The sequence below is a fragment of the Euleptes europaea genome, chromosome 7 (genome assembly GCF_029931775.1).
Source record: "Euleptes europaea isolate rEulEur1 chromosome 7, rEulEur1.hap1, whole genome shotgun sequence".
Classification (NCBI taxonomy): domain Eukaryota; kingdom Metazoa; phylum Chordata; class Lepidosauria; order Squamata; family Sphaerodactylidae; genus Euleptes; species Euleptes europaea.
In genome coordinates, this window is record NC_079318.1 from 23,402,004 (window position 1) to 23,413,959 (window position 11,956).

Sequence of the window (11,956 nt, forward strand, 5' to 3'; positions counted from 1 at the left end):
TACAACTGGTACATGCATACATATAATTTGAAGTGTAAGCTCCCACAAGGATGTTTAGAAGTTGAATAGGTGCATTCTGTGGGAGGACTGGTGAGTCATGACTGCACTTCCCATCAAATGTAGAGGAATGTGTTGCCTTCATGTCATCTGATCTCGTCCTTAGTATCACAGCATCATTCAGTACATATCACCAGCACACCCGTCTCTGTCCAGTCTCATATTTTTTTGAGAAAGCGATGGGATTTGGTAATTTAGGCAAATTGTGTACTGCAATAATGCAATCTGCATCTCGGCGCACAAAATCCAAGAAAAACTCAAACTTTTACTTACATCAATAGAACAGCCCACCATCGAACCCCTCTTAAGAGCCTTTTCTAAGATTTCAGGGAAGTTTTCTGGAGCCTTTTTAACTTCATACATTTCTCCAACTCCTCCTGTAAAATCTTCCATGGCTTCTATTGTACTTCCACCTTTTAGAGCTTCATAACTTCCGTTCAACCTGATTAACAGTGACAATTTAAATATCATGCCATAAAACAAGATTCATTTGGCTAAGGGCTCATCTTCATAATATGGACAGTGGTAGAAGCAACCCACCCAACTCACCTCCTGAGAAAGTCTATGACTGCTTCCCTTGACTTTCTTCCTTTGCCAATACAGGATACAGGATCCTCCAGATATGCTTTTAAATCCCCCTTTAGAGTAAACCCAGAGGCAAAGGCACAGCCAAAGACCAACTTGCCTGACACTGTTACTCCCACCATTTCGAAACTTGTCAAACTTGGTACCAGAGTCAGACCAAGCAAGAAGTGGTCAATGCATGGTGCCTCCAATGTAATGATCATCCAGGGCCTCAGGTATGTGGTAGGAATTATTGCATCTTTCCATTTTCTTCAGTCTCCCATACTTTACTTTCTTTTGCATTTGTTCTCACGTCCCAATTTTTTAAATTAAGAAACTTTGACCTTCTGGAATCTCTCACAGTCTCATAATGCTTTCCCCTCCTAAGCTACTTCTTGATGTTCCCCTGTTCACTAATACCTGATCTCTTGCCCTCCTATAAGCCTTTGGGTGTGGAACTATGTCATTGCTATGTTCTAATCAGGGCTTGGCACACTATGGGTGATAAACAAGGAAGTTAAGTGGAAGCAGGAGCAATAGAGTTGATTTATTTGAAAGCTTATCAGTTGCCTTTTCTGGAGGAACAATACTGACCAAGGCAAAGGGTCATAAAACATCAATAATGCAAAATGAAAAGAACTCCCTCCTAAGAGATCACAGAATAGTAGCAGCAGAGCTAAAATGGCATGTCTTGAGATCATCTGATCCACCTCCTTGAAGAAACTTTTAAATGGACACGCACATTGTTCTATCACAAAAGTGTTTAGATAACAGTAAAATACAAGTGGACATAGCTGGGAAACTGAAAAGAGTGTCACTCTAGATCACACCTTCTACGTGGCTTACTTGGCATAGGCTTTTTCCAGTAGCGCACTCCAGAATTCATTGTGGTCAGCTGAGTGTAGGAAAACCAAACGATCTTTGAAGGTGGGCAATCGGTCATCAATAACAATATCCAACCACTCATTGTGCTGCCAAAACTGTTTGGTAAAAGGTAAAACGGGGAATAACAGGATAGCTTTTTATTCTGAGTCCCCTTCCTATCACAGAGTTACATGGCACACTTTTACTTAGTACGGAACACAGTCATATTGGAGACAGTCTCTGTAGCTTCCTTCTAGGCTGGACGTTGCCAAGAAAAACCACTGTGGTTACTCTCACTCTTTGGGACATCATTTATAGATACTGTACATCGTTTTATCGGTAAAATAAATATGGCAGACAAAGAAAAATTAACAGGCTTGTGTCCTGGGTGTGATTCTCTGTTTTGTTTATTAAAATGCTACCTGGCTCAGTTAAAAATAATTCCTGAGATTGGGAGTGAACAAAGCAGGGCTGATCCCCCCCTCCACACACACACACACACTTATCCTCTTAAAGGCACGAAACCCTGTTTTCCATCTGTGAGTGACTGCCGATGGAAAGATGCAATGAAAATGAACCTGGCAGTGTTTTTTCTGTTCTTATAACCCCTGAACTGAGCTAGCTTGAAACAAATTGGTTAGGGTGTGTGTGTGTTTTCCGGACCCATCTCTGCTTTGGCTGTGAAATGACCACATGGTTAATTACAAATGCAAGAATCCCACTGTAGGGGTTGCAGGACTGGTGACATATTTCAAAGAACCCACTACAGCTAATTACAAAGCAGCACCGTCAGGGGGGAGGGACTCAGAAGCTCCGTATTTTGCTGGGGATGACTAATTGAGGGCAAGCTACTCCTGGAAGATCTTCGGGGCAAAAAGACCCCATGAATAACAGTTTTTAGAATTCCAATTAGAAAGATGCGTAATGGCCAAAGAATCAGATGTGCTACTGTAATGCCATAAAACATAATTTTACAGGGCCAACTTTTCCACTCAATTTTATGCAGTTGTCCTCATTACTACAGCCCCTGAACAACATGGCTATTGTACATGCAGGCCCCATGATCCTCAGCATAGCCTTTCTAGGCAATCAAGGGAAACATTGTTAAGCTTACCAACGTTTAAAGACTCAATGAGTTAAAACATTTCATTATTTATTTATTTACTTATTATTCAAGAAAACATTTCCCTCTTATTTTATTTATTTATTTATTTGATTTTTATTCCTCCCTTTCCCAACTGGAGTCCGGTTCAGGGTGGCTAACTACAGTTAAAATATACAATATAAATATATTGTATATAATTTTATATGATTTTATATAAAATATAAAATTAAAAGCACCAATTTGTGAACGTTTTCCTTATGACATTTGGCCATTAACAAGGTTGCCAAGTGCCCAGTGGTGGTGGGTAAAATCCCACCGATCCACCGGGCTGCCTGCCGGCCAGCTGATAGCCAGCGGGCACTGCATGCACTCGCGTGCATAGGCGCGCATTTGTCACTTTTGGGTAAACCTTAGAGTTTTAGCCGAGACTGCTAGAGCATCCCCAGCACTTCCGGGTAAACCTGGAAGTGACGTAGACGCGTCGTGTGGGGTGCATGCGCGCGTCACGCCAGGCGCGTGAGTGCATCGCGTGCCGCAGCCACAGCCCCAGAAAGCTCCCGCTGGTGGAGCTACGGGGCCTGGCAAGCCTAGTCATTAAGAACTACAAGAATCATCTTACCTGAAAATGAAAGATTCCAGCATAACCTGGTCCAAAATCCTGATCCTGTGGCACAACTCTGGCTAGTGTGTTTTCATTAAGGGTAAGAGATGCTATGGCAGCTAATAACCAACAGTCACCTGAAAATCAAGAAGAACAAGAACATAAGAATGTGAGAACATCAGACCAGTGGTCCACCCAGTCCAGCATCCTGTCTTACACAGTGGCCAACCAGTTATGGAGGGCCAACAAACAGGGCATAGCGTAGGGTTTCCAGGTCCCCCCTCTCCTCCGGCGGGAGGCTTTGGGGGCAGAGCTCGGGGATCGCGTGCACTACTTCTGTGTGGACCTTCTTCACTCACCTGGGGAGTCGATTTGGTGGCCCGGGTGGGGAGCGGGGCTGGGCTGGCCAGCTAAGCGTCGGGGTGGCTGGGCGCAGTGGCGGGAGCATCCTGGGGCTGGCAGGCCGCGGGGAAGCCGCTGCGGCATTTGTCCTTCCCTGCGGCGGAGTGGTGCCCAACACGTGTGGGGGCTGGGGCAGGGCTCTGCCGCACCTGTGCTGTCCTCCTGCACTTCCTTGGCCCCGCTCAAGTTCCGTGCTGCAGCATGCACGCACGAGTGTACGTTTGCCAGCCGACCCTCAGCTGGTCGGCGGGCAGAGGGGTAAATGGCCAGGGGTTTGCCCACCACCACTGGGCACCTGGCAGCCCTAGCATAGAGGCCAAAGCCTTCCTTGATTATGCCTCCTGGTAATAGTATCCAGAGGTTTACTGCCTCTGAATGTGGAGGTTCCCTTTAGTAACTATGGCAAGTAGCCACTGATAAACAAGCCACAAATTAGTCTTGCCATCTGGTCCAAACAATCAGAATGATTTCTAATTCAGACTTGAAAAATGGAGATAAATTCACACATAGGGTTGCCAACCTCCAGGTACTAGCTGGAGATCTCCTGCTATTACAGCTGATCTCCAGCTGATAGAGATCAGTTCACCTGGATCATATGGCCACTTTGGCAATTGGACTCTATGGCATTGAAGTCCCTCCCCTCTCACCACCCTCCTCAGGCTCCGCTCCAAAAACCTCCCGTTGGTGGCAAAGAGGGACCTGGTAACCCTATTCACCCATCATCCCACAAAGGACAATTCCTATTAAACCTTCCTTGCCTGAACCTCCTGATCATCCAGTTTAATTTATTTAACATGGCCCCTTCTCTAGAGTGGGTTACAATGGAAGCAAAAAGAAAATGTAGGAAACAAAGTTTTAAATATACAAACCAGACTCCAAAACAGATGGAATATATTTTATGGTTTTATTCAGAACTTTTATATGCTGCCTTTCTATCAGAATGTTGAAGGGAGTTCACACAATAACAATACAACATAGAGAGAAACACAGATTACAACAAAAAAAAGTTAAATGCTAAGATGGTAGGAAAGTTTGCATGTCAAGGTAACGTTATTTAAATAATATCCCAATTTATCCAGAGAGCGTAGAGCTATAACCTTGTCAATGGAAAAACACTTACCAAGATCTCCTTGACAAATGTCAGTTCTTGTGGCGCCTCCGACAATAAACTGTGGCTCTTTAACAATTTCCTGCCATAATGTTATAGAGAAAAGGGTAAGTACCCTGAACAGAATACATTGCACTATGACACTGCTGGAACGTTGTGTCTGCTTTGTCCAGAGGGAAGCCTGGGCCTGGGCAATTACCAGACATTAATGTCTGACATGCCCTGGCCTTTTTAATTTTAATTCACTAACCCCTATCTACTATGAAAGTTTGGCATGGCCAAGAGTTGAAGATAAGTCCTTTGTTGTATCTCCTGCAGATACCATTTTCTGCTACAGTGGTAAATACAGTGCCCACTTCCCAAATTACCGAAGTATCAGAGAATGCATTTGTATATATAATAGTAGCTCTGTCAAATTATTAAAGAATGTTGATGTTATTAATTTCTGCCTTCTGGCCGGTTAGTCAATTGAGTGACCAAATTTAAATTGTGTTCCATATAATAGAACCTCTGTGCAGTTGCCTTTCTGAGGATTTTGAAGGAAGCATGGGACACAATTTAATACATTAAAACATGTTATTTCGTTGTAATAAAAATGATAATAAAAAAATGGGGTTCATTTCCACCCAGGTTAATGTGACTCTTTGCTTAATCCCAGGTGTTACGTTGTGTGGAAAAGAAAGAATATGCTCTCGCTATTTCCATGATCATTTCCCTGTCAGGTAGATTACCAGTTTCCTTCACCTTAAAAACTCAACACCAACAGAGAACTAACAAAGCTGAGAGAAAGATCCGGTCTTTGCTTGCTCGTCTGTCTAGTTGCAGAGTGTTTTACCATGAGGAAAATCAACATCAGTCTTGTGACACCTTAACATGAGAAAGCATTCCAAATCCTGATCCTCTACTAGCAGACTTAAAGTGGTGCAGTCCCTAGGTGTGGGCTGCTGTTATTAGGGTTGCCAGGTGGTAGCCAGCAAGTCCTGTGAGGAATTGGGGTGGGGGCAGAGCCTGGCACACTGGTAGGGTGGCCAGGTCCCTCATTGCAACCAGCGGGAGGTTTTTGGGGCGGAGCCTGAGGAAGGCAGGGTTTGGGGAGGGGAGGGACTTCAATGCCATAGAGCCCAGTTGCCAAAGCAGCCATATTCTCCAGGTGAACTGATCTCTATTGGCTGCAGATCAGTTGTAATAGCCGGAGATCTCCAGCTAGTATCAACAGACTGCACAAAGGCTGTTGTGCGCAGAGAAGCCCATCCAAACCTCTGGGTGTGCCAGGTACAAAATTGCTAGGAGCCTTTTGTCTATTTGACTAATATACTACATTTATTGTAGGAAATCCATTTCTGGATAGGATAAAGTATAGTTGCCTGTCTATTCTAACTAACTAGGATGGATGGAGATCCAGGACATGCGTCCTTCCCTCATGGTTAGGGTTGCCAGGTCCCTCTCCGCCACCGGCGGGAGATTTTTGGGGTGGAGCCTAAGGAGGGCGGGGTTTGGAGAGGGGAGGGATGCCATAGAGTTCAATTGCCAAAGCGGCCATTTTTCTCCAAGTGATCTGATCTCTGTCGGCTGGAGATCAGTTGTATTATCAGGAGATCTCCTGCTACTACCTGGCAGTTGGCAACCCTACTCATGGTGGCAAGATGGAGAAGAGTGCCAGTGTGTGTGAGGAGGTGGGGAAGAAACAGGAAGGAAGGAAGTTTCCCTAAGGGTAGCAACCTACACATCAAAGGGATAGGTCAGAGCAGTCGAGAAAGGATGCCCCAGTGTCCTGTCCCCTCTATCTCTCTGACTCACTAGTCTTGTCCCGCTCTGGAGTCTGAGGTTAAGAGACAGCGCAAAGTCCTTCACTTCCAACAGTACCTGGTGGTTGGCAATCCTACATGCTGGCATTGTATCACTATAAAAGGAAACCATTTTACATGTCACAATAGTTAAGTTCCAACGCTGAGAAGAGATAAGCCCATCTGATCCTGGGCCTCAGCCTTGGGTAAGCAGAGAGGGAGGAGCACGAAAAGCTCCCTGATTTAAAGGCCAAGTTATGTTCCTCCAGGAGGAAACCACCAGCCAGTAGAGCAAAACTGGGTGATAAGAAGGCCAATCACATCTACCCAGCAGGTGATACCGAGAAATACTCACTGGCAGTAGAGGCAATTAATGGAAGCTGCAAGGTTTGCTCTAGCTGTGTATCATGCATATGAGGCAGAGACCTGGCCTTCCCACCCCCACCACCCCATCCCTGGCACTTCACTGCTTCAAAGGAAACGTCGAGGAGGGCAGGGTGACTCAGCTGCATTCCTGCAGCACGGTCCCTTTTCAGGGGAAGAACATTGCTTTGGTTGGTGTGTCACGGTTAGGGAGGAACAAAGGCAACAGGCAAGTCAAACCAACTGAACAAAGGCAAGTTCATCGTGGGCGCCACCTGCTTGTTTAACACGCTGCGGTCATGTTCAGCTTGTTAACTGCACTAAACAGCATAAAAGCAGTTATTTGGGTAGCACAGAAGATCCAGAGGAAGAAAAGAGTTCTCCTGGAACAGAACACATTCCTGTAGTCTAACATGTATACCCAGAGAATGCAGTATGCTGCTTGTAGCATGGAGGGTGTTAAACATTACACTGTGCATATTTTATGTTTGGTCAAAGGACCGTAATAAACAATTTATTTGTTATATTCCCTGTGCAAAAAGAAAAGAAAAATATGATTGTGTAGAACAGGGGTTCCCAAAGTGGGCAGTACTGCCCTCTGGGGGGCAGTGGGATTACCTAGGGGGGCACTAAGAGGCAAAGGGGTAGCAGGGGGGCGCTAGAGGTGGGCCCCTCAAACTATGTTGTTGGACAGGGTAGGGGCTGAGTTTGTGAAACCGAGGGGGCGATGGCCCGAAAAGTTTGGGAACCACTGGTGTAGAATCTGTCCCAATGGGCGAAAATGCATGGTCGCTTTAGCCTCCTTTATTCCTTGTTTCAGCCAAGATTCAGCCAGGATCGAACGCATGTGTTTTCACCGAATGTGCGTTAGATCCTGGCTGAATCCTGGCTGAAACAGGGAATAAAGGAGGCTAAAGCGACTGTGCGTTTTCGCCCAATAAAAGTTGAATTTTTCAACCTTGCAAATAAAGCACATTCTGTGTCGCCTTGGAGAATACAAATATCCAGGGTCTGCGGTTGTATGATTCAGGGGGATCCAAAACTTGTTTTGGTATATAGCTTTCCGCATTTCTTATCCTTCATTTCTCCTGAGGGCACCACATTTTGGAGCGGTTAGCACTAAAACCAGGTTTTCAACTAGGAAAACCTAGGTTCTCTTGCACGGCAGATCTCCCTAAGTCTGGGGTTGTATAACTTGGGGCAATCCAAAGCTGATTTTGAGGCTCAAAGTGCCATCAGTATTTGTGGCTGGATTCATGAATAAGGAGTTGGGAATAAGGAACTGGCAACCAACTTCAGAAATATGTTTAGGTTGGTGGTTACACTTTGTGAAGTGAGATCCACTTCTAAAATAACTCTCTCTTTTTTCAGAATGCACTTTCAAAGCAGTTCTGCACTACTTCCTCCCCTCCAACCTAAAATATATTTTAATTTTCATATTGTTCATATTTCACATATATTTCATATATATACTGAGCATCAACCTGTATTTTTGTGTCCATTTGAGAGGCAAACTCAAATTTGCCATCGAGGAGAGGAGGGACCTGGCAACTCTATAGACTAGGCAGCATTGAATGTTCAATCTTAGCATAAAGCATCATAACACCTTAATTTTTAGGTTATCTTCATCCATGTCACATTTTTGAACGCATGTGTTATTATCCTTTTTTGTTCGATAATTATGTAAAAATGACCATGCGAATTGGCCCGAAATTCAAAAAGAAAAACTAGGCAAATATTTCACAGTTTGTGCTGACATCTGCCCTCCATTTTTGATGCAAGCCAAAGAAATAGACAGGAAGCATGCACACACACCCTGCACACTTTAAGAAACACTGAACCACTGCGATGCCACAGAACATGCTGCATAATTCACCCATGGATTGTTAGGGTTGCCAACCTCCAGGTACTAGCTGGAGATCTCCTGCTATTACAACTTATCTCCAGCGGAGAGAGATCAGTTCCCCTGGAGAAAATGGCTGCTTCAGCAATTGGACTCTCTGGCATTGAAGTCCCTCCCCTCCCCAAACCCCACCCTCCTCAGGCCGGTCCCCAAAATCTTCAGGTATTTCCCAACCTGGAGCTGACAACCCTATGGATTGTATGGTGTGGCGTTTGGGAGTTTTGTTTCCTACGCTTTAATATTTGTCACACTTGCAGGATATCCACAACCCAGAACTAAAATAGATCAATGCAGGTATTTTGTAGCTGAAAGGAAAAAACTCATGTAGAGAGACAGGAACATTTAGAATAGATGAGCATTTAGGATGGCTAAGTGAGTGCTCTGTTTAGCTGCTTATGCTGTGACATCACAATAGTCCAGTGAAATATCCTTTCTGTGGAATCACATGTCTACTGTGTTTTCCTAAATGGTCACTCTCCATTCAAGTGAAGCAAAAGATACAGCATCTGTCTGTTGTCTAGAATCAGTGCATGGAACGAGCTTTAAAGATGTCAAATAAAGGCTTTTCTTATAACTTGCATGCTGGTCTCATACAAAGCAATAAGAAAAAATATACAAGAATATACCAACATATATCTCCCATCATGCACTCTTATGATTTTTTGGGTGTTCCTGTTGGGGTTATTGATTTTTCCTCCGAAAGGAAGTGAAAATAATAGGCTATAGATAACTATTTCTAGTATAATTCATCATTGTGCCAAGCTTTGATTTCCCCGTGGGGCATTATATGGAAAAAGAAATGTTCAGAGCATTGGTTTGATAGAGAGTTATGAAAGAAGCATAAGAAGAATAACTGACCTCATAACATGAAAATATGATTGATAATCAAGGAAAAATAAAAAGAAATTTGGCAAAATATCAAAGAAGAATATTCAAATGGTGACAAGATTAAAGGTACATGCAGCTGCAGAGGGAGGCCAACGAAGAAGGAAGACAGATTTTGAACAATTAATAGTCACAAATACAGGACATTTATTAGAAAAAAATGTACAAACTTCTATTGCAATGTGATACTGAAACAGAGCAGGTTAAAGATTGCATGATAAAATGGATGCAAAATTTTGGAGGAAACATATATATGAAGCAATAGGAGGATCCGTGGACTAAATAAATCAAGTTTCTAGAATGTCAGACGTTAAGAGAGAATTGGTATGAAATGTCTTATAGATGGTATATTTCACCCAAAGATATAGCAAAAACTACTAGCAGTTATAGTGGGAACTGCTGGAAATGTCAAAACATGGATGCATCCTTCTATCATATGTGGTGGTGATGCAAGAAAGCAAGAAAACATTGGATAGAGATCCATGATGAAATGCAAAGGATTTTAAAAATTAAGTTTGTGATGGGCCCCAAAGGTATGTTATTAAATATATCACCAAATAATATCCTGAAAATATATAATGAACTATTCAAATATATGGTGACGGTGGCTAGAATAATATTTGCAGCAAAATGGAAAGCAGATAAATGCCCAAGTCTAACTGACTGAAGAACAACTTAGCTGAATATGCCGTCATGGCAAAACTAACATCTTCCATACCTAAAAGACCAATATCAGAATTTAAGGGAAAATGTATATGGCTGGAAGCTTAGTTGAGAATTAAAGCAAAACAAAAAGAGAGAAATGTTTCATAAGAAATTCTTCTGTTAAGCAAAAGCAGAGGGAAATAAGATTAAGATGTATTGTGAAAGTAATGCAATGTCATTTGGTATAGAAGTGAATTCTTAGAAATGTAAGTAATAAGTTGTACATATAGTTGTCAAACCCAGCTGAAGACACTTTAGCAAAAAACATTCTAGACAGTATCCATTCCTCCGCAAAAAGTTGTAGGGATGCAGAAAAGTCCACAAAAGCTTAGGAGGGAGTAGATCCTGTTTTCATGCATAAAAGATCTTGATCCTCCTTTCGTCTTTTACCTCCCTTTCCCACAGCAGCTTTCTGTGATCCCTGAAAACGCATTGCTGGACTTCGGGGGTCTCCCAGGGACCAAAAGCCACCGGGCTTGCTGAGCTGCAGTGAGGACGGGAAATCAGGCAAAGTCACACCCCCACACCGCCACACAAAATTATTCTAGCGCTGGTGGGCAGTTTGGTGGAGGAAGCACAGCCGAGCTAGAGTTCCATTTGGGGCAACAGCAAAGTGCCGCCGAGATCTGCTAACCCCCCCTTCTGTAAATTTAAATAAATAAATAGCCACCTATCTGATTCGCCACAACTTTGTACATGATGAGATTAACAGAAAAAGGCATTTATGCTCACCCCAGGCCTTTTCCACACAAAGGGGACGGGAGGCTTCTCACTGAAGAAAAGCGAAGAGTCCTTGGCTGGGAAGTCACCGTCCTCAAAGAGGATCCTTTTCTGCTGGCATTCCAGCTTTAGCTCCTTGTACGACTGGCCAGTGGAGTGCGTGGAGCGGGCACTTTGTGGCCCAGGGGGAACTTGTGGATGGGAATCCTGGTAGGTGTAAGGCATTGCTTTCCTCTTACCTGTGGCAGGGAGCTAAGACGGGGAAAGCAAAACGCTAGGGGGAGAAACTCTAAAACTCACAAACTGCGGGAGATGCACTCAAATTGGTCCTTACAGTAAGCAAGCAATCGGGGAAGTGGGGAAAAAACAACCCTCTAGGCAGTAAGCCCCTCCTCTTTTGCACCTTTCTGGCTGGCAGGTTGACAGTCCCGTTTATCCGAAACAATAAAAGAAAGGAACACCCTGAGAACAAACAGAAAAGAAAACTAGTTTGGCCTCTTCAGGTGCTCCAGCAGTTCAACGTCTGCCCTCTGGTATGTTAACTCAGAAACTGCAGCGTTGAGCGCAGAGAATATTCTGTACTGACCACGAACCTCGGTGCACCCAGAAAGAGACATTGGGCACTCCCAAACCCGTTCCTTTGTGTCCCAGTGATAAGCGGAGGGTGTGAAAGCTATGTCAATCCATTCGCTGGCTGGCTGACTTTGAGAAACGTTATTGGGCATGATATCTGGAACATAAGAAAGAAATGTGAAATGAAGGAGTGGGAGGAGATTTTTACTATTTCCCTGTTACAATGAAAGATCATCTTTGGGTCAGTTAACATATTAGAAGGCCCACAGGTGTCTGCCACAGGTCCTGTTGACCAAACATACTCTGAAAGTTTGTAGCTTAA

At 43.8% G+C, this 11,956-nt stretch overlaps 1 protein-coding gene across 1 annotated transcript in view; it reads right to left on the reverse strand.

Annotated features, from left to right (window-relative positions):
* CAPN9 (calpain 9) overlaps nt 1-11,286 on the reverse strand; it is a 37,539-nt gene extending 26,253 nt beyond the window's left edge. The window contains exons 1-5 of the mRNA XM_056852331.1: nt 11,074-11,286; nt 4,714-4,783; nt 3,210-3,328; nt 1,468-1,601; nt 331-499 (exon numbers count right to left, since the gene is read on the reverse strand). Coding sequence (XP_056708309.1) covers nt 331-499; nt 1,468-1,601; nt 3,210-3,328; nt 4,714-4,783; nt 11,074-11,286 — 705 coding nt within the window. The remainder of the gene's footprint in view (nt 1-330; nt 500-1,467; nt 1,602-3,209; nt 3,329-4,713; nt 4,784-11,073) is intronic.
* Nucleotides 11,287-11,956: the final 670 nt, after the last annotated feature.